This window comes from Malus sylvestris, chromosome 17, assembly GCF_916048215.2.
Source record: "Malus sylvestris chromosome 17, drMalSylv7.2, whole genome shotgun sequence".
Classification (NCBI taxonomy): Eukaryota; Viridiplantae; Streptophyta; class Magnoliopsida; order Rosales; family Rosaceae; genus Malus; species Malus sylvestris.
Genome location: NC_062276.1, coordinates 1,918,561 through 1,931,932, shown reverse-complemented (window position 1 = coordinate 1,931,932; position 13,372 = coordinate 1,918,561). Strand labels below are relative to the sequence as shown.

At 35.8% G+C, this 13,372-nt stretch overlaps 2 protein-coding genes and 1 long non-coding RNA gene across 2 annotated transcripts in view; 2 read left to right on the top strand and 1 right to left on the bottom strand.

Moving 5' to 3' along the window:
• Positions 1–13,372, top strand: part of LOC126610501 (mitogen-activated protein kinase kinase 3-like) — a 165,945-nt gene that overhangs the window by 13,107 nt on the left and 139,466 nt on the right.
• LOC126610515 (uncharacterized) lies at positions 2,894–12,099 on the top strand. Its single transcript, XR_007618558.1, has 2 exons — positions 2,894–2,995; positions 11,563–12,099. It is a non-coding gene; the product is annotated as an uncharacterized LOC126610515 (long non-coding RNA).
• LOC126610481 (uncharacterized) overlaps positions 4,224–13,372 on the bottom strand; it is a 130,777-nt gene continuing 121,628 nt past the window's right edge. Inside the window, exons 5-10 of the mRNA XM_050278562.1 lie at positions 8,799–9,134; positions 7,295–7,441; positions 6,555–6,644; positions 6,200–6,247; positions 5,518–5,954; positions 4,224–4,967 (exon numbers count right to left, since the gene is read on the bottom strand). Coding sequence (XP_050134519.1) covers positions 4,350–4,967; positions 5,518–5,954; positions 6,200–6,247; positions 6,555–6,644; positions 7,295–7,441; positions 8,799–9,134 — 1,676 coding nt within the window. The 3' untranslated portion in view covers positions 4,224–4,349. The remainder of the gene's footprint in view (positions 4,968–5,517; positions 5,955–6,199; positions 6,248–6,554; positions 6,645–7,294; positions 7,442–8,798; positions 9,135–13,372) is intronic.

Here is a 13,372-nt window from a genome sequence, read left to right as displayed (position 1 = left end):
AGAGGAGTGTGATCAAAATCCTGTGGACCTGTCACTCTTTCTTGATCAGATAGCTCAGTAACTAAATCTGACCCAACATTCTCTTCACTGACTTCACATTGTGTTTCAGAATCACAAGCACTTCCTTCACAGTTTTGTTCTCCTGCAGACATTTCAATGATCTGGATACTCTCCCTTCTTTCCTTCTGTGCATTCCAATCCCAACATGCTTCTTCATTAAACACAACATCTCTGGAAATAGTCACCTTTCCAGATTCAATGTTATACAGTCTATATCCCTTATCACAACTACCATATCCCAAGAAAATACACCTCTTGCTTGCCAAATCGAGTTTTTGTCTCTGTTGACTTGGCACATGAGCATAACACAAAGAACCAAACACTTTTAGATGCTTAATTCCTGGTTTTCTCCCACTGTAAGCTTCAAAAGGTGTCTTCTTATGTAAGGCTTTGGTTGGGCATCGATTCAGAATGTACACAGAGGTATTGACTGCCTCAGCCCAGAATTCAAGTGGAATCTTCTTCTCCAACATAAGACACTTAGCCATTTCCACGATGGTTCTGTTCTTTCTCTCTGCCACACCATTTTGCTGTGGTGTGTATGGAGTGGTAAGTTGTCTTTCCAGGCCTATATCTTCAACAAATCTGTTAAATTCCATTGAGGTGTATTCACCTCCTCGATCACTCCTAAGCTTCTTCAGTTTATATCCACTCTGCAATTCTACAGTAGCTTTGAACTTTTTAAACACATTGAGAACTTCAGATTTATGCCTTAGAAAATAAATCCAACACATCCTGGTGCAGTCATCTATAAAAGTGAGAAAGTATCGATTTCCAGCTGTTGTAGTTGTCTGCATTGGTCCGCAAATGTCACTGTGTATAAGCTCAAGAGGAAATGATGCTCTAGTAGTGGCTTCTCTTGGAAATGCTTCTCTGCATTGTTTGCCAAGAACACAGCCTTCACACACTCCTTTAATTACTTTGATCTCCGGTAACCCGACCACCAATTCTTGTTCCTGCATCAATTTCAAACTGCTCATGTTCAGATGACCCAATCTTCTGTGCCACATAGCAGTAGAAGGACATACATTTGCCCTGTAGGCAATATGTATTCCAGACTGTAACTTCATTGGAAAACTTCGATTTCCCTTCATTGGTACTCTGGCAATCAGGTTGGAATATGAGCTATCATCATAGATCTCTACTTTATGACCTCCAAACACCAAGTAATAACCGTGCTCCATCATTTGACCTACACTGAGCAAATTTTCTTTCAATCCAGGCACAAACATAACCTCCTTGATATATCTCTTGCCTATTTTAGTTTCAACCATAAGACTTCCTTTACCAGTTACATCAACAAGCTGTCCAGTACCCATTTCAACCTTTGCAGTCACATACTTGTCAATATCAACCAGTAGATCCTCCCTTCCAGTCATATGATTACTACACCCACTATCTACATACCATACATCTTCACATCCTTTTACACTAGTATTAGTTTGATTACTAGCATAAAACATGATTGGTGTAGAGTCTACCTGAGTGGCATAATTAAGCTGTTGCACTGCCTTCTTGCTATTACAGTCCCTTGCTAGATGACCAAACTTATCACAGTTGTAACATTTTGGTTTGCCTTTGAATCGACACTCACCAAAATGTAGCTTGCCACAATGCTTACAAGAATTTCTAGCCCCATCTGTGGGTTTGTTATCCCACTTCTTGCCTTTGTCCTTCCAATTCTTATGGTACTTGGCATTTTGATTTCCAGTAAACTTAACTGGTTTGGGATTCACACTAAGGCTAGCAAATGCTCTCTCAGTTTTATTTTCAGAATGCCTATCAATCCTTAACTCAAAACTCTTCAAAGAAGCCACCACCTCTTGTACCTCAATCACATCCAAATCTTTCGAATGCTCAATAACAGAACAGATAGAGTCATAAGCTGATGGCAAACTAATTAATAATTTCTGAACAACTCTCTCTCGAGATAATTCCTCTCCATAGCTCCGCATTTGATTTATCAGATCAAATAGTTTTGTAAGATAAACAGAAAGTGATTCATCATCTCGCATTCGGGTATATTCAAATTCCCTACGAAGACCTTGCAATTTAACACTTCTAACCTGTTTATCACCATGGTATTCTTGCTGCAGAATGTCCCATGCGCCTTTTGAAGTTTCTTCATGAGAGATTCTGGGAAATATCTCATCTGAAACAGCGCCCTGAATCAGACCCAGAGCTTTAGCATCCTTCATGAGCACCTCAACAAGCGTCATCCTCCCAGCACCACTAGACTCTTCTTTGTCTTTCTTCTTCACCTCAGATTCATCAATCTTCTTCAGATCTGATTCATCGAAACCCTTTTCAACCAGATTCCACAATCCGTAGGACTTGAAAATGGTCTTCATCTTAATACTCCAGAACTCATAATTTTCACCATTGAAAATTGGTGCTCTCACCTCACCACTACCCGATCCTGCCATGTTAGACTCAGATCGCAATCAACTCGATCGCAGCTTTGAGTTGCTGGGTAGCTCTCTTCACAGATCCAAACGCCCAGTATCAATTGATCGAACACAGCTCTGAGGCCATGTTAGCATACAGACTATGATCTTGTATGAGTGTTTCAATTAATGTATAAAATACTGAAGAAAGGAAGAGAGTAAGAAATCTAGAGAGAGAGTGAGAGAATTCAGCTTGAGGAAGAAGAAACGAACTCTGCACTGTTTCATTCATTCACACACACTTAGCACATGTAGCAAGAGGAAATATTAATTAATCTAAGATTACATCTTAGCTGCACACTTGGACTATGATCCAAGGGCTGATATTTAAAACTGACTTCTTATTATATTTCAGCAAATACACTTATAAACTAACAGATGGTAGCTTTACTGAGGAAATGAATCTTTCTCATAACATCAAAAGATAGTTTACAAGAGTATATATACTTACTCTTTAAGTAAAGTCTAAAGTTACCAAATGAGGAAAAGTAAAAGAATTATTAAAGCAGTAACTTTAGCTAACTTTTTAACTCCTGTGAGTTATTTACATTTCTATTTACTCTATTGTCCTCTTCAAGCTTGACATCGACACTGTGTAACTAGTATTCTCCTTCTGCAGCTACTATCACACCCCTTCATCACAAAGTAGGAGGATTCGCAAGTAGAATTAGGAGCATTTGCCCGAAGCATTTTTGATCCAACACAAAGTATGATGGACTCGGCAGTGTGAGTACTTGACACTTGCCTTATCTTTAAACCAACAAAAGTGTGCTAAAACACTTACAATAAAGAGTCTCGAGAGCTACTTTCGAAATCAGAAACTCAAGGAGAGAAACATAACCCTACACAATGGCATGGTTAATCATCAATTAATCCTGCTTTTCAAAACAATTTTGTATAGGAGCAGTAATCGATATAGGAATCGATATAGGAGCAGTATTGACTGTGGTGCGGGAAAGAGAGTCGGAAAGTGTGGACGGGATAATCGGAGCGCGTGGTCGACGAACACGGCTAAGAACTGGCGGCGGCTTGTACGGCCGGAAGTGTTGGCAGATAAAATTCAGGGAGGGAATGCGAGACTAGAGGGTTCACCATTTCCGAGAGACGAGAAAGGTTCGGACGGAGTATAATGTGGGGAGGAAGAAGAGGATGCGGAGGAGGATCTCGTTGGGGAGATCGTTTAGGTTTCGAATCGTAGTGGCGCCGGCGGTGGTGTTTGGGCCCTTAATTTTATTATTATGTTATTTTAATGTCATACGTACGTTACAAATTTGTTAAGCTAACCATTAAGTGTTGGCATAAAAATAGAATCTACAATTGTTTTGACGTAACTGCCAACTTGATATTATATGTGAAAAAACCAAATAAAAAATGATTATTTAAGATTATTTATTTTATTTTTGTAATTAAAAACTTAAATCAAATTTTGACCATGACCATCTCAACCCAAATCGAATTGACCATCGTAGTCGATTATATATATTAAACAATAAACGTTCTCATACCGGTGTAAGTTGAACTCTAATTTCTGTTTCCATGTTAAACTAAATTTTAATTAAAAATTCGAAGCATTTGTAAAATGATTTAGATAAAAATTGGAATACATATAGAATTTCCAATCCGAAGTTTTTTTTTAATGTTTCAAAACGATTGTGAATTTAATATGTTGATAATTCTCCAATCAAAATAGATCTTACAGATAACAAATAAAAAACATTTGAACAATGGGGTTTTCATTAGAGGAACCAAAAACTTACATAATGTATACCATGCATAGAAGCTTTCTTAGGAGTGACAAACATTACATTAGTACTACAGTTACACAATACATCACATACACCATTAAACATTTATCCAGCGTTTGCATTTCTTATTGAATAGTCCACCACCATAAGTAGACAGGAGAATTTCAAAGAGAAGGGGAAAGTGCATCCAAATAAAATAAATGACGGGAACACTAGCAAAGGCAATGATTGAAGTAATAATCAACGATTTGTGCTGAAGCATGATAAATAGGGCAGAAGAAAAGGCAACCATCATGGCCAGAATGGAGATGAAGAGTGTGGAAATGCCTGTTATCATCTTTGTGGGTAAGAATGTGAGGAAATCATCTTCAGCATAACGCGATATATGGATGCCCAAAAACATCAATGCTGAAGTTGCGGAAGAAAAGAGCGAAATAGCATCCAAAACTATAAAAACCATAAATAGCTTTTTGTTTAAGAATATGGGATACCCTGTTTCTGGGTTGTTTCCACCAGGAACTGTGAATGCTGCAGCAAACATGATTGTAACAATGAGGGCATTGACAACTGTATAAGAACTTGATGTAGCTTTCATCCACTTTTCTCCTTTCTTATGCAATTCCTTGTGGTTTTTGGTAAATAATCTAGCGGCTATCAAAATATGTTCTTCAAAAGTTGAGGCTCCCGTGGCTGTAACCACAAAACTCTCTACCTCCTGCATTTCATTGAACAAAAACTAATACATCGTAGTGACATGAGGTGATCGTAATCTTTCAATAATTTTAAAGGGAAAAAAATGAAGGGTATATGTGCATCTTATTGAAATTTGGCCATTATAAGCATCTGTTTTGTAAACTATTCATTCCGTGTTTAGCTTTTATTCTTTTTTGAAAATTTTATTTGAGTTCATATGTTCTCTCTTTACACTTAAACTTTGAATGTGATTTTTTTTTTTTTTACATTATTGCATAATTAACAATAAGTATACCCACACCTAATAATCTAACTAAAACCATAAGACGAGCTCATACAAAAAAAAAATAAAAAAAAGCTCTTTTTGTCCAATGGATAATGATTTTGAAGTTTGAATCCTCCAACTAAGGTATGAATCGATTTAAATTAATAAAGTTTGAGTCTAAAATTTTGGTCGATGAGGGGCATGAACCAGAGTTTCCATTTGAATTTTGTGAGGTCAAGTACTCGGATTGAATTTCAGGGACCATAGATGTAAGTAAGCCTACAAAAATATATAAAATAATTCTAACCTTGTACCATTGCCTTTCTCTCTGCATTTGCAAGGCTGGACCTGCAACACCATTAAGCTTTTCTAATGGAGATAACATCCCTGCATAATGTAGCATGCTGTTCCCGGAATTATCTTTCAAAGTCGCAAGGTCATATGTTTTACTAATCCCGTATATAAGGCTATAAACATTTTCTTGACGGTGTTCAACAGCACGATGAAATATGGGCTTTCCGTACGTTCCTTTCAATAACTCTGGTCTGGCTTTACATACAGTAGTAACGAGCTCAACAATCCCATTTTGAGCAGCTAGTAATAACGTATCACGTAGTCCACGATTTGCCGTCATTTCTTCCGGCATTTCTTCATTCTTTAAATCTTTTATCAAGTCATATGCAATGTCCAAAATTTCACGTGACCGAACATGGTGCAATTTCAGTTCACAAATGTGGTTGATTCCTACATTCACATTCAAAACAATGTTACAACTCACCACCACATTTTTAATAAGTCCATAGATAAACAAAATTGATAATTTAAACAAAAGAAAACTGAAATTCTTACAAATTCCTCTAAATTTGTGGCCATGAGAATTGATAAGTCAAACAAAATCAACATACATAATTTCAACAGAGGTGTGAGAGAAGAAATAAATGTGTGTTTATTATTTTCCATAAAAAATAAATAAATTAATGTCCACATACCCAAAAACTCTGAAAGCCATGATGGAAGTCCTTGTAATAAACCCAAGTCTGCGAAACAAATTTAAAATTAAATTTGCTGCCAAAAATATCTTTATAAGCCTGATCAGATGATATATGGCATAAGCAAAGAAAAATAAAATGCAATTCTTATTTACTGTAGTGAAATTTATATGAAACCCTGGAGCAGCTTAATACCCAGGCACCATATGATTTGGAAGCTTGCAGCAGTCTGCCTATGCTATTCCTTTGGATGAATAATTGAAAAAACAAAAAAAGAAAAAAGAAAAAAGAGCAGAACATATGAAAAGGACACCAACATATCAAATCATAGTTTCACTTCTGAGATGTAACGTACCTGTGCGATTCCATTTATCTTGTTCATTTTCTTGATTTTGAACATTTATACGAACATCAACGACGGAAAGAGCATGCTTTACGTGTATACCTACCAAGAAATATGATTCCTCATTCAAAATACTCCTGGTAGATAATGTCTTTGACATAAGACCAATTTTCATTTACTATAGATTTTGTGGATGAAAACACAGCATTATGGTAGTACCCATTTATAATCTCTACTAAAAAATAAAACACTCATTGTCAACCAAAATCCTATGAAATTACAAGTTTAACATTCTAATTAAAATAGAACATGAATAAGAAATATGAGGTAGAAATGTAATTTCACACAATCAAATTTTGCTGTTTTTTTATTTTCAAAGCCTCACATACATGTAATCCTAACATATCTCTAAAAAGGTCGTACCCAGTGCACAAGGCTCCCGCTTTACGCAGGGTCTGGGAAAGGTGAATGTCGGATTAAATAAAAATAAAAATAAAAATAAAAACCTTCCCACTCCCACATTCTCTATCACTCTCTTCCTCTCTCATTCTATTTGAAAAACAAAAATAAAAAATTTTCACACACACTTTGTGTGTGCCCATATGCTAGTATGATTTAAGAAAACTATGAGGAAGACCACCTTATTTGAACCAACTCATAAAACCCTTTATTTGGAAGGTGACATTTATAAATGCCACATATAATGTTGACAAATTTGATTGTAGTAAAAGAAAAGAGAAAATATTACTAACATTTATAAATCCATCGTTGCCAAAATTTGAATGACGTCCCACTTGGAAATGCAATGGGCAGAAGAGCATATTCATATAGAGGGCATCTTGTAAGGCCTTGAGTATAGGACAAGCGTGGGCACCGTCCAAGTAAATCCCATGCGATATCTGTACGTAAGTATATTTAGACCAGTTATTATATATGTATGAGGCTTTTTAAGGAGAGGAATTTCCATTTAAACTGAAAAATAAGGATGATGCGATAGCCGTCCGATCTCTTTTAATGAGATCGTGGGGTTGCTACGAAACACAACTTATTACATTTCTTTTCTCTTTTTCTCCGTTGCTCTGAATCTCTGCCACGCCAAGGGCGCATAGCCAAGACCACCGAAATCCAATCGAACCCAAATCTTTTCCCCCTGATCATTTTGGGCAACCTGGAGAATGGATTTAAGGATTTTGTGAGTTTTTTTTTTTCTTCTTTCAATTGCTAATTTCTAGAGATTGGTTTCACTGATTTGCTTTTTTTTTTTTTTTTTCAAATATTAAAGATTAAACTTAATGAGTTCTGATTCAAATATGTTCAGTGGTTGAAATTGAAGATAAAAATGAGGAATAGATTCACAACCCAAGTTCATATGTACAATTAAATCGAATTAGAAATTATTACCGCGCCTTCTCCATTAACCTGCAAGCCAGAATCAGAACTTGAAAAATAAATTCCCACTCTCCAGAACGTTCAAAATGGTCAAGGGAGGAAACCGATTCAAGGAAAAGATGAAAAGATTAGGGCTTGTTTGATATCTGATTTAAATTTTTTTTATAATTTCTCAAAACATTTTTTAAGAATTTTTCTTGAAAATAATTTTTTTTAAGACTCGAAAACTTGTTGGTTTGCGATTTAAAAATTCTAAATCTTACAACTTAAACTGGACAAAGAGATCCAAAAAGAGGGGGTCGGAGAGAGAAAGAGGATAGAGGAGGAAAGAAAATAGGAGATAATTGGAGGAAAGAGAAAGAAGTGAGAGGATCGGAGGAGATAGAGAGGAAGATGAGCGAGAAAAAAAACCGGGAGAATGAAAAAAGCGGATTGGAGAAGAGACGAAAAAAGTAAAAAAAAAGAAAGAGAAGGGTGAGAGAGAGAGAATAAAAGAGAGATAGATTTGGAGTGAGAGGGATGGAGAGAAAAGAAATGAGTGAATTTAAGTTTAAAAACTCTAAAAACTTACTTTTAAGTTTAAAAAATTTGATTCAAATAAAATATCAAACATGTTCTTAGGATTGATTGAATTTGAACCTCTAGTTTGTGGTTCGGTCCTTCGCGAGGCAGCGAAAGGAAAGTAAGAAATGTAATAAATGCATCTTTAATGTCCAGCCGCACGATCTCACTAAATGAAATCAGACGGCTCGGGCGCATCATCTCCATTTTCCAGCTAAAATGGGGATCCCGCTAAAGGCACGTACATATGTATATATACTATATATAGTGCAGAAAATTTGATTCGGTTAAGAGTAGTTTCGTTACCAAATTGTTTGGCCTGAAGACAATAGCAAACAAGTTCAGAGCCCCAACGACCTTTATCTGGCTTTAGATCTTCGAGTGGAGTTACAGAGTAGAGGTGCCGAACTATATCCCATCGGTCATTCTTAGCAGCAATGAGAATCGGAGTCAATTGGCTGCCATCTTCGGCAATACCGAGTAGTTTCTTGTTCTTCGCAACCAAGCATTCAACGATCTTGATGTTTTCTGCAGCAGCAATGGTAAGAGCCGTCTCATGATTATTATTTTTGATCTCCAATTGCTCTTCCGTCATCAACTGCACCAGCTCTTCCACAATTTGCTTGTTCCCTTTGTATGTTGCTTTGTGAAGAGCTGTATTCCCCATTGAATCCGTTGCTGTTATTGCACCGGGGTGTTGGGTGAGAAACTCCTTCGCTTTACACCAATCACGCCTGCTTACAGCTTCGAACCAAGGATCATAATCACCTGTCAAGGGTACGAATGTAATTAAATATGGCATTTTATACAAGGGATATATTAACTACTTTCTGATGAATGCTAGATAGCTTCCTCATTCGCCTTTACCTATATACTTTTTTCACTCGTTACTTAATATGTGTATTCTACTATCAAATTAAACTCATAACTCGTGATAAAAACTTAGTTTAATTTGTTGGTAGAATACACTTGTCAAATCTCAAATTATGAGTGAAATAGATAAATATGAAAGGTACAACATTTCTAAAAAGTAAAATAAAAATTGAGGTGGTTAATCATTGGTTTTGCGATGGGACGTGAAGCAAGGAAACCTATTGTTTTCTTGGTTTCTTAGTTCTTAACAAAACCTTACTCTCATTCGTTTCTATTATCCGTACAGAACTCAAATACAGAGTTTTGGATAGAAAAAAGAATTTGGATAAAAATAAGATTTTGGATAGAAAGAAAGCCTTTGGAGTAACATTTGTTGTGAGGATATATTTTGCGATAATGTTAGGAAAACTAAATTTATAGACTAAATTTTGAAAACTAAATAACTTGAAAGTTGACGATTGGTTACACATCATTTAGTTTCCAAATTTAGTTTTCATAACATTATCTTATATTTTGTATGAGTTCAAATTTCTGCACTCAAAATTCTCTGTGAAATAAGGAAAAAAATTAAAAATTTAAACAGAAAGATAAAAAAACATAATACACAAGATATTGATAAACATGTCGAATCTCGTTCTTTTGGTCACCTGATGATCAATGGTTGGTCACCAATCCTTGAGTTTGATATAAAATCTTGAAAGCACATCCATTTATTCTCCACGGTTGCACCCTTGATATTAAATTCAAGAGTGACTGACCATGTATTCCTTACACAAAAGGAAACCAAGACAACCTTTCATATATATTTAATACTTTGATTTTCATGATAGATACCTGTGTATTCTACTGGGTTGATCACTGCTGCCATGCTCAATCTGTCAATTTATCCAAAGGAGATTTTATTATAGGTAGATCATGATCATGTGTTTATAAATGAAAATAAAGAATAAATAGTGAACCAAGCATATATGGAATCTTAACTTTTGACACTTGGGAGTTTAGAAGCCATACTTTTGCCTACAAATTAATTTAAGGATCAAAGCAACAGTATCAAGTAAGCCTAGCTGGGAGTTTAGAAGACATACTTTGCCTACAAATTAATTTAAGTATCAAAGCAGCAGTGTCAAGTAAGCCTAGGTACAGCGCCTACGCTAATAAAAATTGGCACATGCTATGTAGAAGTTATCAAGACCTAAATCGCAAAACATTTTTGTCCAGCACTAGATTGCCAAATAGATGCCCCAAGGTTGCACTAAGGAATCGCTCTTATAGATTGGTTTGCTGTATTTGGACTGATCGATTTAGCTTAGGGCTAGTTTGTGATTGTTGTGCTTTTTTTTAAAAAACTGCTTTCGTTGTAAAATAAAGTAGATGAGCGTTTGATAAATTATAGTGTAAAGCGTTTAGTAAACTTTGATGTAGAAGTATGATATAATTGTATATAATGACAAAAATAGAAAATTGATGGAGGATCATTGGCGGATGTCTTAAGGTTGCAGAAAAGAATACCTGAATATTCCCACTCGGTTTCAGCTATATTGATCAGAATATTGGGTGATTGCTTGGTGCTTAAGGTTCTTTTTTTTTTCTGTTTTCAATGTGGAAGGGACTGAGCTACTTGCACGGAGTTGGTCATCTTTCATGTTACATTTGACACATAGATATTAAAAGTGGTCTTTTGGTATTAACAAAGCTAGCAACGTAATTACCAGTGTGCGACATTTGTTGGGACGGTCACTTACATGTCGCCTGAGCGAATTCGAAATGAGAATTATTCCTATCCAGCTGATATTTGGAGCCTTGGTCTCGCTCTCTTTGAGTGTGGTACTGGAGAATTCCCATATACAGCTAATGAAGGACCCGTTGCTGCATTCATATCCTTTCCATTGGCTACATCCGCCGTTGTTTTGCAACCAAAGTTCTGAGGTCTATGGCACATCTTGGATGATCCATCGCCTACACCTTCAAAACACAAATTTTCACCAGAGTTCTGCTCGTTTGTTGAAGCCTGCTTGCAAACAGATGCAGATGGCTAGGCCAACAGCAGAGCAGGTGATCATATTAGCCACAGATTTCAATCAGGGAGATGGTAGCTTCATTGAGGAAATGAATCTTTCTCATTACATCAAAATATAGTTTACAAGAGTATATATACTTACTCTTTAAGTAAAGTCTAAAGTTACCAACTGAGGAAAAGTAAAAGAATTATTAAAGCAGTAACTTTAGCTAACTCTTTAACTAACTTTTTAACTCCTGTGAGTTATTTACATTTCTTTTTACTCTATTATCCTCTTCAAGCTTGACATCGACACTGTGTAACTAGTATTCTCCTTCTGCAGCTACTATCACACCCCTTCATCACAAAGTAGGAGGATTCGCAAGTAGACTTGGGAGCATTTGCCCGAAGCGTTTTTGATCCAACACAAAGTATGATGGACTCGGCAGTGTGAGTACTTGACACTTGCCTTATCTTTAAACCAACAAAAGTGTGCTAAAAACACTTACAATAAAGAGTCTTGAGAGGTACTTTCGAAATCAGAAACTCAAGGAGAGAAACATAACCCTACACAATGGCATGGTTAATCATCAATTAATCCTTCTTTTCAAAACAATTTTGTCCGATGTCGTTCAGTTGCAATCTCTTTTTTCTTATGCCAGCAGCCGATGCACAAGTGCAGGATATGTAGTCTTAACAAACTTATAAATTGAAATATAACACGACCAATTAGTATCCTATTCCCTCGGTCTATCAGCCGATTCCAAGATTCATCAACAAGCTAAAGAGACTCACTATTTATCATGCTATTGACTCAAAAAATACAAAATATACAAACTCAAATCAAGAAGATTACCTTAAACCACAGCTTTCGGAGCTCACACGGGGACGAACCATTATTCACCGCAAACTTGTTAAACGAACCGGCATTGAAACTGAATGAAGAAACGTTTGGGGAATCTACCAAGACCGTCCAGTTGATTCCACGATCATAATCGTAACCCTCAGGTTCAATGGATATATGTTTAATGCTTTTGCTACAGATCTTCCAGCGATCATAATCATAATCATAATCATAACCCATACTTTCTTTGCTCTCTGTCCATGTATTGAATCTAAAACCTTATTGCTGAATTTGGATGACGAAGAGACAGAGAGTATAAAACGACTGAATTTGGATGACGGCCAGAATCAGACCTTATTGCTGCCACGGTCTGTCCGAGTCCACCCGTCGGGTGAGATTTGTTGAAAGGATTAGCTAGTGTTATGCTGAGCTGGATAGTTAGGACGGATGTTTACATCTGGTGTAATGTTAGAGAGACTAAATTTGTATACCAAATTTGCAAACTAAATGATGTGTCACCAATAGGAAATGAGCAAGTTTATCAACGTTTAAGTAATAATCTAATCATCAACTTCCAAATCATTTATTTTACAAAATTTAGTCTACAAATTTAGTCTCCCTAGCAATATTCTTACATCTGTTGAGTGTAATTCTTGTTTTATTTTAATTAATTTGTAATATGCATGGTTAATTTCATTTACAGATTTTTGTTTTTTGTTTCATATTTGTAATTTTTTTTATTTAAGGGCAAAAGAGAAAGTTTGTGCGACAAAATTTTAAAGTTGAGTTTAAAATATTAATTACTGGATTTAAAGGAAATTTCCCTATATTTTAATTTTTGTTGCTTCATTTTGATTTTTGCTAGAATTTTATTTTCATTTTGGTTGTATTCTTTACAATCCTCCCAAATCTTAATTTGACTACACCATGATTTCAAACTCTTTTAAAATCCTCTTTCAAAATCTTAGTTGAATACACTCTGATTTTAAAATCTATTAAAATCCCACCAAATCCTAATTTGACTACACACCCTTTAGATTCTTCTGGAATCGGCGGCAAAGCAACAGATGCTACTACTCTGGCCGTAGAAATATGAACCATTGATGAATTTAATACAATGGGGATTCTATTATAAAAACCAAACACTTACATAGTTTTCTTAGAAGT